Source organism: Oncorhynchus masou, chromosome 28 (assembly GCF_036934945.1).
Source record: "Oncorhynchus masou masou isolate Uvic2021 chromosome 28, UVic_Omas_1.1, whole genome shotgun sequence".
Lineage (NCBI taxonomy): Eukaryota > Metazoa > Chordata > Actinopteri > Salmoniformes > Salmonidae > Oncorhynchus > Oncorhynchus masou.
The window spans coordinates 67,996,487-68,012,386 of NC_088239.1; the positions used below are offsets into that span (position 1 = coordinate 67,996,487).

Sequence of the window (15,900 nt, forward strand, 5' to 3'; positions counted from 1 at the left end):
ATTTGTTTTCAAGGTTTTTATACTAAGGTTACATAAACACACGGGTACAAAATCAGAACAATCTTAGCTGAGGTTCTCTCTGATCTGACTCATGCAGAAATAAGATGACCACCTCCTGGATGATAGTACGTACGGGGGGTGGTCTCTTTGGCCTGAGCTGGTGAACGATAGGTGGAATGGCCCAGGCACTCTAACGTCTGTTGCAGCTTTGGCTTTAGTCCATTGGCTGTAGTGCTGTGCCTCCACCACTAGATTGTAGTGCTGAGCAGGCTAGCTGAGTCCATGGTGCTGCTGTCTGACTTGTGTCTTCTGCTGCCTGACTCCTCTGAATGCTGCAAGCACAACAACATAGACAATCAGTATCTATTCATTTTACTCTACACCAGGTAAACTGAGTGAGAGAATGTTCTCATTTACAACGACAGTTGCAGTGGAGAGAGGGGTTGAGTGAGCCATTAGGAAGCCCAACCAACAGGTGTGTGTCCTACATGTCTGCGGAATAAGCGGTCCAGCAGGCTGCGTTTGGGGCTCACTGGGGCAGGGGTCTGGGTCCAGTCCAGGTCAGGGGGTCTGGAACCCTGAGGCCCGAACACATTCAGCTCATTGAAACAACCCATCTCTATCATCTATGAGAGGATAGGAGAGTGAGGGTAAGTAGTTAGTCATCTCAATTAGCCTATGACCAAACCATACCTAACCTCAAATTGCTACCAATATGATTACATTTAATTGAAATAAGTTTAATGTAATTGAATTTAACAAAACTAAATCAAATGTAATAATCTGCAAGTTGTGTTGACCTCTGTCTGCCAGGGTATGGCCACTGAGCCTGTGTTAAACTTGATGTAGAAGTCGTTGTCTTCCCTCCCCAAAATGACTCCTTTTACTGTGGAGAACTCATCAATGTCCTGAACATCCTGGCAGTACACTGCTCTGGGCTGGAGAGAGTGAAGGGGGGTGGAAAGATGGAGAGGACAGAGGGAGGGAGAAGTATTCTTACTTACTACAACATCTAGCATCCCATATTATATCATTTTAATTGCAGTTTTACGGATTATTTAGTCTGTCTACCACATACTATAGCGGTTAAAGTTAGCAAGCGGTGCCGATGCACCAAATCTGGAACCAACAGAACCCTGAATATCTTCTACCCCCAAGACATTAGACTAAATAGTTCAACAAATAGCTAACTGGACTATCCACATTTGCACTAACTCTTTTGACTCATCACATACACTGTGGCTACTGCATATTATCTATCCTGCTGCCTAGTCACTTTACCCCTACCTATATGTACATTTCTACCTCGTACCTCTGTACATCAACTCGGTACTGGTACCTTGTGTATATAGCCAAGTTATTGTTACTTATTGTGTATTTATTCCTTATTATTATTCTTATTTTTTCTCTCTGCATTGTTGGGACGGGCACGTAAGTAAGCATTTCACTGTTCGTCTACACCTGTTTTCAAAGTATGTGAAAAATAACATTTGATTTGAGTTAGGGTATTTACATCCGGTTTGAAGGGTGGCTCAATGACTCCGGCCTCCAGCCTCCTGAAGTTGATGGTTTTGAAGAAGGGATGGGACTTAATCCCATACACCCCACTCCCCTGACACCCCAGCCTATCTCTTGGGTCTTTAGTCAACAGCTGAGAGCGCGAGAGATGGAAAAAGGATGAGAGAGAGTGAAGGAAAGAGAGAAGAAGAGAGAAAGGGGGAGACGAGAGAACATCCATGCAGTTACAATGTAGAACAGAATTTGCTCGTTGACAGGTTTCATGTCAAATCAGAGTAAAACTGTAATCTTACCAAGCGACAGAAGTCTTTTGTCTCGTTGCTAAATATCTTTCCGTACTCCTCCTCCTCCTCCTGTATCCTTCTCTCCATCTCCTTTCCTATCAATCGCTCCCCCTTTCTTTTGAATGGGGATCGTCCTGCCGTCATTTCGTACACAAGGCAGCCCAGGCCCCACCAATCAGGGCTCAACCCGTAGTAGTCGTTGCCAATTACCTCTGGAGCTGAGGGGAAGAAGGAGGGGTTTGGAAATGTTGGTTCACTGTTGTTGCTCCCAAATTATATATCCAATGATGCTCAGTGATAGTACGACATCTGGAGGTAAACTGTGATGTAAAAAAAAATGTATCATGATAGCAAACATGTTGCAACATTTTGACCACCATGGGGATATTTGGCATCTGAAAAGTGTGCACGTATTCTCATGATCTTTCATACACCCTGTATCTGTGTATTCTGCTAGATATGAGTAGACCACCTGAAAGTGTACAGTAGGTTAGAGCCACATACCCATGTAACCCAGGGTGCCCACCCTGCCTCGTACCAGATTCCCCTCAGATAGTGTCACCGCCAGGCCCAGGTCTGAGATACGGATGTGCCCTGAGAGGGGTGGGAGATCAGTGGACCATTATTCATACAGCAAAGGGTAGCCACACATTTTCAAGAGATTTTCACTCGTGGAAAATGTCACGTAATAGATTTGATGAAAATCCCTGTCATGGAAAACCTCTCACGGAACACAAAGTACATGAGGGGAAGGAGAAGGATGGTTCTGGCATGTGACGTGGAAGTGTGTACTGGTGTGTTTGTGTGTGTCAGTGGAGGCTCCTCAGAGGACGAAGGGGAGGACCATCCTCCTCAGTGAATTTCATAAAAATAGTAAAACATTAAAAAAGGTATCCTTTTTTTTTAGATAAAACTATACTAAATATATTCACGTCACCAAATAATTATAACACTGTTTTGCAATGAAGGTCTACAGTAGCCTCAACAACACTCTGCAGTGTAGCTGCACAGCTAGCTTCCGTCCTCTTATGGGTACATTGATTTCAATACAAAACTTAGGAGGCTCATGGTTCTCACCCCCTTCTATAGACTTACACAGCAATTATTACATCTTCTGGAGGACGTTCTCCAGCTTATCAGAGCTCTTGCAGCCTGAACTGACATGTCAACCCAATTAAAGGATCCGAGAATGAATCTAGTAGTGAAAGCATAAGCTACAGCTAGCTAGCACTGCAGTGCATAAAATGTGGTGAGTAGTTGACTCAAAGAGAAAGACAATTTCTTCAAAAATGAAGGAAAAGCAGGAGAGAAATCGAGAGAGCTATATTTCGTAATTTTTCACTTAGCTATTTAGCTAACAAATGCAGCTAGCTAGCTAGTTTAGCCTACTCAAACAGAGGGATGCTATGTTAGCTAGCTGGCTATGAATATCCAACACAACACTGGAACTCTTCCAATTCAAGGTAAGCTTTTGGCTTGACTAGTTTATTGCCACCAGGCCCGCCAGTGTAACTGCTAAACTGCTTATTGAACTGCTTACTGACTGTACGCTGTAACGTTACTACATGATTGTAGCGGGTTTACTAACACCTTCGTTCTATTAGCTATGTTGACTATGACATTACTTTAGCTAATATGGTGACAACAATGCAGGCTGTGTGTAGCGATTATGATATGGTTTGGCTTGGAAAGGTTTTTTCGCCTGGTAACATACAGCTGATGTTGTGCATTGAATTCCACAAGCGAAGGGAAAAGGTGAGAGGAGTAGAGTGCATAGATGCGAGAAGGAATACAACGTGGCTGCTATGAAAGTGAACTGTTTTTACGTGTGATCAGGGATGTATTCATTGTCTGTATTCGATTCTTAAACAGAAGCAAATGGAACGAAACAGGGATAAACATGACTAAATCTGTCCAATAAAAACTCTTGTTTGCAGCTGTTGGACTAATGATTACACTCTAGAACAGCGAGATGCAGCCGAGAGTGTGCAAGGCAGTATTGAATCTGTCACCGTCTGTCACCTCAAATTTCTCTCGATCTGACCGCACCTACATTGTAAACTTTCATTCATAGGCTAGCTCGTAGCAAACTCATGATGTATGTATAGGGGGAAAAAAATATCTTCCTCATCTTAAATGGCACCGACCGCCACTGGTGTATGTGTGTATCATGTGAGATAGTTACTAGTTACAGTGTTATGCTTGGTATCGTTTACATGTGCTTCCAAGTTACCAAACACGCTGCCAAGCTTGCAACAGGTAACAATAAGATTATCTAAAAATAGACTAGAACTGGTTGTCACACAGTGTATATTCACTTCCAGATAGACCAACCGCCCATGTTTGTGATTGTGAGAATATCTAATCTTAAATTTCATCACCAGGATATCCTGCTTAGGGAAACTACAGTGCCCTCAGAAAGTATTCACACCCATTGACATTTTACACATTTTGCCTGAATTTAAAATAGATTAAATTTAGATTTTGTGTCACTGATTTACTGTACACACAGTACCCCATAATGTCAAAAATGAAAAGCTGAAATATCTTCAGTCAATAAGTAATCAAACCTTTTGTTATGGCAAGCCAAAATAAGTTCAGGAGTAAAAATGTGTTTGATAATAAGTTGCATGGACTCACTCTGTGCAATAATAGTGTTTTAACATGATTTTTAAATGTCACTACATAGATCAAATCAAATCAAATTTTATTTGTCACATACACATGGTTAGCAGATGTTAATGCGAGTGTAGTGAAATGCTTGTGCTTCTAGTTCCGACAATGCAGTAATAACCAACAAGTAATCTAACGAACAATTCCAAAACTACTGTCTTATACACACAAGTGTAGGGGGATAAAGAATATGTACATAAAGATATATGAATGAGTGATGGTACAGAGCAGCATAGACAAGATACAGTAGATGGTATCGAGTACAGTATATACATATGAGATGAGTATGTAAACAAAGTGGCATAGTTAGTGGCTAATGATACATGTATTACATAAAGATGCAGTAGATGATATAGAGTACAGTATATACGTATACATATGAGATGAATAATGTAGGGTATGTAAATATTATATTAGGTAGCATTGTTCAAAGTGGCTAGTGATATATTTTACATAATTTCCCATCAATTCCCATTATTAAAGTGGCTGGAGTTGAGTCAGCGTGTTGGGAGCAGCTACTCAATGTTAGTGGTGGCTGTTTAACAGTCTGATGGCCTTGAGATAGAAGCTGTTTTTCAGTCTCTCGGTCCCAGCTTTGATGCACCTGTACTGACCTCGCCTTCTGGATGATAGCGGGGTGAACAGGCAGTGGCTCGGGTGGTTGTTGTCCTTGATGATCTTTATGGCCTTCCTGTAACATCGGGTGGTGTAGATGTCCTGGAGGGCAGGTAGTTTGCCCCCGGTGATGCGTTGTGCAGACCTCACTACCCTCTGGAGAGCCTTACGGTTGTGGGCGGAGCAGTTGCCGTACCAGGCGGTGATCCAGCCCGCCAGGATGCTCTCGATTGTGCATCTGTAGAAGTTTGTGAGTGCTTTTGGTGACAAGCCGAATTTCTTCAGCCTCCTGAGATTGAAGAGGCGCTGCTGCGCCTTCTTCACGATGCCGTCTGTGTGGGTGGACCAATTCAGTTTGTCTGTGATGTGTATGCCGAGGAACTTAAACTTACTACCCTCTCCACTACTGTTCCATCGATGTGGATGGGGGGTGTTCCCTCTGCTGTTTCCTGAGGTCCACAATCATCTCCTTAGTTTTGTTGACGTTGAGTGTGAGGTTATTTTCCTGACACCACACTCTGAGGGGCCTCACCTCCTCCCTTGTAGGCCGTCTCATCGTAGTTGGTAATCAAGCCTACCACTGTTGTGTCGTCCGCAAACTTGATGATTGAGTTGGAGGCGTGCGTGGCCACGCAGTCGTGGGTGAACAGGGAGTACAGGAGAGGGGCTCAGAACGCACCCTTGTGGGGCCCCAGTGTTGAGGATCAGCGGGGTGGAGATGTTGTTGCCTACCCTCACCACCTGGGGGCGGCCCGTCAGGAAGTCCAGTACCCAGTTGCACAGGGCGGGGTCGAGACCCAGGGTCTCGAGCTTGATGACGAGCTTGGAGGGTACTATGGTGTTAAATGCCAAGCTGTAGTCGATGAACAGCATTCTCACATAGGTATTCCTCTTGTCCAGATGGGTTAGGGCAGTGTGCAGTGTGGTTGAGATTGCATCGTCTGTGGACCTATTTGGGCGGTAAGCAAATTGGAGTGGGTCTAGGGTGTCAGGTAGGGTGGAGGTGATATGGTCCTTGACTAGTCTCTCAAAGCACTTCATGATGACGGAAGTGAGTGCTACGGGGCGGTAGTCGTCTAGCTCAGTTACCTTAGCTTTCTTGGGAACAGGAACAATGGTGGCCCTCTTGAAGCATGTGGGAACAGCAGACTGGGATAGGGATTGATTGAATATGCCCGTAAACACACCAGCCAGCTGGTCTGCGCATGCTCTGAGGGCGTGGCTGGGGATGCCGTCTGGGCCTGCAGCCTTGCGAGGGTTAACACGTTTAAATGTTTTACTCACCTCGGCTGCAGTGAAGGAGAGGCCGCATGTTTTGGTTGCAGGCCGTGTCAGTGGCACTGTATTGTCCTCAAAGCGGGCAAAAAAGTTATTTAGTCTGCCTGGGAGCAAGACATCCTGGTCCGTGACGGGGCTGGTTTTCTTTTTTTAATCCGTGATTGACTGTAGACCCTGCCACATACCTCTTGTGTCTGAGCCGTTGAATTGAGATTCTACTTTGTCTCTATACTGACGCTTAGCTTGTTTGATTGCCTTGCGGGGGGAATAGCTACACTGTTTGTATTCGGTCATGTTTCCGGTCACCTTGCCCTGATTAAAAGCAGTGGTTCGCACTTTCAGTTTCACGCGAATGCTGCCATCAATCCACGGTTTCTGGTTTGGGAATGTTTTAATCGTTGCTATGGGAACGACATCTTCAATGCACGTTCTAATGAACTCGCACACCGAATCAGCGTATTCGTCAATGTTGTTGTCTGACGCAATACGAAACATATCCCAGTCCACGTGATGGAAGCAGTCTTGGAGTGTGGAATCAGATTGGTCGGACCAGCGTCGCTTCTTGTTTTAGTTTCTGTCTGTAGGCAGGGATCAACAAAATGGAGTCGTGGTCAGCTTTTCCGAAAGGAGGGCGGGGCAGGGCCTTATATGCATCGCGGAAGTTAGAATAGCAATGATCCAAGGTTTTGCCAGCCCTGGTTGCGCAATCGATATGCTGATACAATTTAGGGAGTCTTGTTTTCAGATTAGCCTTGTTAAAATCCCCAGCTACAATGAATGCAGCCTCAGGATGTATGGATTCCAGTTTGCAAAGAGTCAAATAAAGTTCGTTCAGAGCCATCGATGTGTCTGCTTGGGGGGGAATATATACGGCTGTGATTATAATCGAAGAGAATTCCCTTGGTAGATAATGCGGTCGACATTTGATTGTGAGGAATTCTAAATCAGGTGAACAGAAGGACTTGAGAACCTGTATGTTTTTGTGACAACACCACGTCTCGTTAGCCATAAGGCATATGCCCCCGCCCCTCTTCTTACCAGAAAGATGTTTGTTTCTGTCGGCGCGATGCGTGGAGAAACCAGCTGGCTGCACCGACTCCGATAGCGTCTCTCCAGTGAGCCATGTTTCCGTGAAGCAAAGAACGTTAGTCTCTGATGTCCCTCTGGAATGCTACCCGTGCTCGGATTTCATCAACCTTGTTGTCAAGAGACTGGACATTGGCGAGAAGTATACTAGGGAGTGGTGCACGATGTGCCCGTCTCCGGAGTCTGACCAGAAGACTGCTTCGTTTCCCTCTTTTACGAAGATACAGGTGTCCTTCCTAACTCAGTTGCCAAAGAGCAAGGAAACCACTCAGGGATTTCACCATGAGGTCAATGGTGACTGTAAAACATTTACAGAGTTTAAAGGCTGTGATAAGAGAACTCTGAGGATGGATCAACAACATTGTAGTTACTCCACAATACATTTTTAACCTTTATTTAACTAGGCAAGTAGGTTAAGAACAAATTCTTATTTACAATGATGGGCCAATTGTGGGCCACCCTATGGGACTCCCAATCACAGCCAGATGTGATGCAGCCTGGATTCAAACCAGGGAAACATCTGTGCATTGAGATGCAGTGCCTTAGACCACTGCGCCACTCGGGAGCTAACATAAATGACAGAGTGAAAAGAAGGAAGCCTGTACAGAATGTACAAAATATTCCAAAACATGCATCCTGTTTGCAATAAGACTAAAGTAATGCTGCAAAAAATGTGGCAAAGAAATTAACTTATTGTCCTGAATACAAAGCATTATGTTTGGGGCAAATCCAACACATCACTGAGTACCACTCTTCATATTTTCAAGCATGGTGGTGGCTGCATCATGTTATGGGTTTACTTGTCATCGGAAAGGACATGGGAGTTTTTTTCTTTTTATAAAAAGAAAGGAATAGTTCAGTCTGATGGGAGACATATACATTGGAGTTGCTTACCAAGACGGCATTAAATGTTCCTGAGTGGCTTAGTTACAGTTTTGACATAAATCGTCTTGAAAACCTATGGCAAGATTTGAAAATGGCTGTCTAGCAATGATCAACTTGACAAAGCTTGAATCATTTTTTTTAAAGAATCATTTGCAAATATTGCACAATCCAAGTGTGCAAAGCTCTTTGAGACTTACTCAGAAAGACTCACAGCAGTAATTGCTCCCAAAGGTGATTGTAAAATGTATTGACTCAGGGGGTTGAATACTTATATAATCAAGTGTTTTATTTACCATGAATAGTGGTTAGACTATTAGGTCAGTAACCAAAAGGTTGCTTGATCAAATCCCTGAGCTGACAAGGTAAAAATCTGTCGTTCTGCCCCTGAACAAGGCAGTTAACCCACTGTTTGTTCTCAACTGACTTGCCTAGTTAAATAATAATAACAAAATACCATGAATAAAAATGTCAGAAATCTATATTTTCTTCCACTTTGACATTGTATTTTGTGTGGATCATTGACAAACAACTTTGTAACGCAACAAAATGTGGAAAACATCAAGGGGTGTGAATACTTTCTAAAGGTAGATCCTACATGGCTAGAATGTGAAGAATAAGGAATAATTATTTGGGTCTGAAGCACATGTATTGATTGTGATATCATTAAAGTGTGCCTACCGTTGTCATCCAGAAGGATGTTCTCTGGTTTTAGATCCCTGAAACAAAAAACAAAGAACAGAAATCAGTACAATGCCTTTTCAATGTCACATGAATCCATTTTAGCATACTGAGACTTCTCCACCCTTTTCCAGAAATGTGCAAAATGTGCGCAAACACTTTCTCGCATGGATTTAACAATGATGGAAACTTCCTCCAGCCAATGCTGACACCGATCTTACGCTTTTAAAAAGGATGCAGAATCAGGATGGAGCCAGTGTCTACTGACCTGTAGACAATGTTCATCTGGTGGAGGTGGTGGAGACCACAGCAGACCTCAGCAGCATAGAACTGAACCCTGTCCTGCTCCAGGCCTGAAGTACCCATGTTATAGATGTGGAACCGCAGGTCTCCTCCGTTCATTATGGTCAGAACCAGACAGAGAGACTGTTTGGTTTCATACGCATACGCCAGACTGACCTAGAGAGAGAGAGAAAGAAAGACAGAGCATTAGAGGAAGAGAGGACACAGAGAGAAAAAGAAGAGGATTTTATCTTTATTTAACCAGGCAAGTCAGTTAAGAACAAATTCTTATTTTCAATGACGGCCTAGGAACAGTGGGTTAACTACCTGTTCAGGGGCAGAACGACAGATTTGTAACTTGTCAGCTCAGGGGTTTGAACTCGCAACCTTCCGGTTACTAGTCCAACGCACTAACCACTAGGCTACACTGCTGGATGGAGAGAGAGAGAAGAGGATGGAGAGAAGAGGATAGAAAGAGAGAGAAGAGGATGGAGAGAGAGTCCTACCACAAATCTGCTGTTAAGTGTCTCTAGTATCTGTTTCTCATTGAGGGCCATGGCCTCTCCTTTCCCCTTCTTCACGTGAGTCTTCTCCAGCTTCTTACACGCATACATCTTCCCAGAGGCACGTGCCTGGAATGCCCACACCTGGGGGAGAGGGGAGGGAGGAAGGAAGGGAGAAAAGGATAGAGAGAGGGGGAGATTGTATGAGACGAATCCTCTCTATCAAATTTGTTGTTACACATGTGCATCTGAAGTTAGAGTTGGGTCAATGTTTTCTGATTTGGGATTTTTCTCAGAAAAATTGTGAATACATGTTCGTCTGTTCACTCTGAGGAAAAAGGTGCTATCTACAACCTAAATTGGCTCATCGGCTGTCCCTATAGGATAACCCTTCAAAGAAACCTTTTTGGCTCCAGGTAAAACCTTTTTGGGTTAAATGAGGAACCGTTTCCATAGAGGGTTCTACATGGAACCCAAAAGGGTTCTACATGAAACCAAAAAGGTTTCTAACTCGAACAAAAAAGGGTCCTCCTATAGGGACAGCCGATTATGGGGATAGCTGAAGAACCCATTTGGAACCCTTTTTTCTAAGAGTGTAGTGAAAGCAGCCTTACCTCCCCGAAGCCTCCCTTGCCAAGCAACCTGTACTGTCTGAAGATGTGTTTGGTAACAGGCTGTCTGGGGGGAGAGAAATACACAGAGTGACTGGTGTCAAGCATTTGTGGTCATGTCTCACTTAGTTTGATTATTCAGTCAAACGCACACATGTCCATATGCACTGACCTCTCTACCATCTTCCACTGCAGGAAACGGTCAAAGTACATGCTTTGCTGGTACTGAAGGAAGGGGGCACCGCTCAGGTACTCATGGAGGTCACTGTAAAAACACAGTAAGCGGAGGTGAATTCCCAGAACACACAGCCCCTCACAGATAGGGGAGGGAAGGGTGAGAGCAAGATGGAGGACATTGGGGTAAAGGTCAGAGAGACTCACTCTGTGCAGTCAGTGAAGACTTCTCTACTGTGCTGCTCCTCCAGACTCTCTCTACACTTTTCACCATAGTGCTCTACTACCTGTACACACTCAGATGACTGGCAAGAAAACATACACATATACAATTAACTTGCAAAAATCTCAAGTGAGAAATCAACCTTTAGTGTGTGTGTGTGTGTGTGTATGTGTGTGTGCGAGAGAGAGTGTTTAAAGACGGTACCTGTCTACTGAGGAACCTGTTAATGATTTGCATGCCAAAACTCCTCTTCTCCTCATCTGACTTCACCTCATACTCCCCCTGTAGAAATTCAAACATTTCTGGACTTATAATTCTTGTTTTGTCAACATGAATAATGACATTTTTATGGTCCCTGTCTATTATCTGATACTGATTGGTATTTTTTGTATTTTATTCGGATTACTGGATCATTCTTCATGAATGACCCAGGTCACTAACCTTCAGCAAGGCCCAGGCCAATGAGGAAAGTTATTTTTAACCCAGCAGACATAACTTATTTTTTTATTACAGTAACATACCATTTCTAAGAATGTTATCATACTAGAATTATTTCCTGGGTGTGTGCCCAAAAACACACACACCGTTCAGATATATGACATCACTTTGCTGTGACACCGGTCTGTCAGCAGAGCGTACTGTAAAACCTGCTTGCAGAATTATATCTGATCATTTCCCACAATATGGACCATACCACGTCTTCCATAGTGAATAAGGCCTATAGTGGATCATACCATTTTGTCCAATAGGGAGTTGCAGTGCCGCAGCTCAGGTTTGCTCTGACAGAAGAGACAGAATAGTTGTCTGCCGATAGGCTGCTTCACACACAGACTGTAGTAGTCTCTCTCTGAAACACACACATTACACATATAAAACACACACACACACACACACACACACACACACACACACACACACACACACACACACACACACACACACACACACACACACACACACACACACACACACACACACTGACCGAGGGTTTTTGCCAGCTCCATACACTGGCTGATGTGAGGGAAGCGCAGCATGTCTTTCCATTTCCAACTCCTGCCTTTTCCCCCTCCACCTAGAGAGAGATGGAACAGGGGAGAGAAGGGTGAAAGAAGGAGGTAAGAAATGGTGGCAGATAGCCTAGCGGTGAAGAGCATTAGGCCAGTAACTGAAAAGACACTGGTTCGAATCCACAAGCCAACAAGGTGAAGAGTCTGTTGACGTACACTTGTGCAACGCACTTAACCCTAATTCTTCTGTTAAGAGCATCTGCTAAAATGGGGAAGGAAAAATAGTATGAGAAATTTGATATTACAGTTGACCTGTCATTCATTTATTGTTTTTCATACCCAAAAGCATGTGAGCTCATTCAACTCTTTGGTTATGTGTTGTATGTGTGTATAGTAGTTCCTCGTCAGTCAGGTTCCAGCCCTGGCATCCATCCACTCCAAAGAGAAATCTATAAATAGGTATGGAGGTATGGAGCAAGAACAAACCTGTTGGACCACAGAGCACTGCAAACCACACACACACACACACACACACACACACACACACACACACACACACACACACACACACACACACACACACACACACACACACACACACACACACACACACACACACACACACTGCAGCACTGTGATAAAATTGCTGATCCTGCCAACAGGTGTCACCTGCTGATGATGATATTCACAGATCCTAGGAAGGAATCCAACCTGTTGGTTATGTTTGTGACCTCACTCTTCCCACACACATACAACCCTAAGCCTGTCACCCTGCTACCTTTCACACAGCTGTATTGAGCCTGTCACCCTGCTACCTTTCACACCGCTTTATTGAGCCTGTCACCCTGCTACCTTTCACACAGCTGTATTGAGCCTGTCACCCTGCTACCTTTCACACAGCTGTATTGAGCCTGTCACCCTGCTACCTTTCACACAGCTGTATTGATCCTGTCACACTGCTACCTTTCACACAGCTGTATTGAGCCTGTCACCCTGCTACCTTTCACACAGCTGTATTGAGCCTGTCACCCTGCTACCTTTCACACAGCTGTATTGAGCCTGTCACCCTGCTACCTTTCACACAGCTGTATTGAGCCTGCCACCAGACATTTGTTCAGCTCACCAAAACACATAGTGTGTGTGTGTTTTCCTGTGACACATACAATTTGAGTGTACTTGGGAAACTGCTCCACATCATCCACCCAAAGGATTGATTTCTCCTGTAGCCTGTAGCAAAATGTGTTGCATCTTAATATACGGTGTGTGTGGCTACTACTTTGTCATTTAGCAAGGTTTCACCCATGACCCATAAAATACAAACAGGTTATATATTAGTAGAGACATCTGACTTTCTACCTGCTTTCAAGAGAGATTGGGGTTGTTTAACAAGGACAGAAAGCTAATTTATTACATCCTGCTTCTAAAGAATGTGATGTGATGAATCCCCTACCACGTCATTAAGGTAATCACTGATCTGACATAATTTAGATGGTGAAAGCAGGCTAGATAAGTGAATATTTCAAGTAATGAAGTGTGTGTGTGTGTGTGTGTGTGTGTGTGTGTGTGTGTGTGTGTGTGTGTGTGTGTGTGTGTGTGTGTGTGTGTGTGTGTGTGTGTGTGTGTGTGTGTGTGTGTGTGTGTGTGTGTGTGTGTGTGTGTGTGTGTGTGTGTGTGTGTGGGAAAAAGAAACTTGAGGAAGTAGTACTGTATAAAATCCCTGCTAGTTAATTCTAAGTGTCAATCAGTCCACTTTTGTTTGTGATCAAATCTTTATACATTTTTTTCTTGTTGGGGGGCACATGCACAACACACACATTCATATCATTTAATAGTTTGTTTGCATCACAGAGCCAAAAAGTAACAATACATTCAGTATGTAAGAAAAAAGAACCCCAAAAAAAGAAGGGAGCCTCCATCCCCAACTCCCCAATCAACCAGTCCTCTTTCATCATACATCCTTTCCTCATTCCTTCACCACATACATTGTTCCTCAGAAGGGAGCCTCCATCCCCAACTCCCCAATCAACCAGTCCTCTTTCATCATACATCCTTTCCTCATTCCTTCACCACATACATTGTTCCTCAGAAGGGAGCCTCCATCCCCAACTCCCCAATCAACCAGTCCTCTTTCATCACACATCCTTTCCTCATTCCTTCACCACATACATTGTTCCTCAGAAGGGAGCCTCCATCCCCAACTCCCCAATCAACCAGTCCTCTTTCATCATACATCCTTTCCTCATTCCTTCACCACATACATTGTTCCTCAGAAGGGAGCCTCCAACCCACCAACTCCCCAATCAACCAGTCCTCTTTCATCATACATCCTTTCCTCATTCCTTCACCACATACATTGTTCCTCAGAAGGGAGCCTCCAACCCCAACTCCCCAATCAACCAGTCCTCTTTCATCATAAATCCTTTCCTCATTCCTTCACCACATACATTGTTCCTCAGAAGGGAGCAACACATTCATAAGAATGGCAATACGGTTAAGAATTACAAGGGTGCACTGCAATCTCACCCATAAAATGTAGCCTACTGCAACCCACCCTACTCACCTGTGACACCACAGCACTGTAACAGAGGGCAACACAAACTGGAATAATATTGAGCTCTGAACACACCACTACTCAATCAAGGTGCAAACAGGCTATCTCTAACTTGTCTTTTTATGTTTCTCTAAACTTCTTCAACTAACTATAAGAGACATCAATCATTACTGACTTCCCTGGTTAAAGATACAACTAATAAATAAAAACAGACATGATGACAAGTGACAAACAGAAAATGTGTGTGCTTGCTAAAAAAAAGTATTGTATGGTGAAATATGAAGTAGTAGGCTAGTATTTACTGCAGCGTTAATTTTTACTGCACCTATATAGGTGTCTTTCTTACCTCCTCTGGCTCTGATGAGTGCGCTGTTCGCCACCATACTATCTATCTCCATTGCTGCAGAGGGATGTGGACCATACAACAACAAAAATCACAACTGGAACAACTTTCGTTTTTCTATCCTTTCCCTTAGGTTTAACCATCCCCCAGAAGATGTACAGTCAGTCTGGTTCTCTTCCTCAAGCCAAGATAGATTCCATATATAAATGAATGTTAGTAAATGTTAGTAAACAAAATACTGAACATGTAAAAACGATGTAGCCCACTCGTTTAAAAAGTGCGATAAAGTTTGCGTCACTAATCTGCCGAGAGGGAGTGTTGGAAACGGAATGTTATTGGCAACATATTTGTCTACACTAAACTGAAAAACTGAGTAGGCGTAGAGATGCTTATCTAAAATCTTCATATACAGTCATTGTGTAAAATAGAACAAAGCACGTCCTCTGCTGGTGATATATAAAACGACAGCACTGTCAGCGTGTCCCTTGAAGTTTTCTGTCAGTTTCGTTGTCACCGGATGACTCAACGCTGTACACGTCAGCTATCTCAGCGACTGAAATGACTGCAACACTTATGAGTTAAGGTTAGTTTCAGAGTGGGTGGGAAGTTAGTCCTAAATATTTCCAAACTAAAAGCATTGTATTTGGGACAAATCATTCACTAAACCCTAAACCTCAACTAAATATTGTAATGAATAATGTGAAAATGTAACAAGTTGAGGTGACTAAACTACTTGAGTAACCCTGGATTGTCATGGTCAAAACATATTGATACAGTGGCTAAAATGGGGAGAAGTTTTTCCATAATAAAGCTTTGCTATGGCTTCTTAACAGCACTATCAACAAGGCAGGTTTTTATTTATTTATTGTTATTTATTTGATTAACAACACACGAGGCAGGTCCTACAGGACCTAACTACTGTTCAGTTGTGTGGTCACGTGCCACAAAGAGGGACTTAGGAAATTGTGTGAAAGGCATTGACATGTTGAATGCACCGAGCTGTCTGTTTGAACTACTGGCACACAGCTCAGAAACCCATGCATACCCCACAAGCTCTCCCTCGCCCTCCATTTGGTAAATCCGACCACAACTCTATCCTCCTGATTCCTGCTTACAAGCAACAATTAAAGTAGGAAGCACCAGTGACTTGGTCTATAAAAAAGTGGTCAGATGAAGCAGATGCTAAACT

The 15,900-nt window shown here is 43.5% G+C and overlaps 1 protein-coding gene across 1 annotated transcript; it reads right to left on the minus strand.

Annotated features, from left to right (window-relative positions):
* Position 1: 1 nt before the first annotated feature.
* On the minus strand, positions 2–15,053 carry LOC135518150 (G protein-coupled receptor kinase 6-like). The gene is made up of 16 exons (XM_064943069.1): positions 14,715–15,053; positions 11,793–11,882; positions 11,545–11,657; positions 11,015–11,092; positions 10,795–10,892; positions 10,586–10,678; positions 10,417–10,480; positions 9,806–9,946; positions 9,286–9,476; positions 9,018–9,055; positions 2,307–2,396; positions 1,812–2,020; positions 1,514–1,651; positions 801–938; positions 489–626; positions 2–332 (listed from the first exon to the last, which is right to left on the minus strand). Exons 1-16 carry the CDS (start codon positions 14,764–14,766, stop codon positions 249–251), a joined length of 1,755 nt encoding a protein of 584 aa, XP_064799141.1. The 5' UTR covers positions 14,767–15,053; the 3' UTR covers positions 2–248.
* Positions 15,054–15,900: the final 847 nt, after the last annotated feature.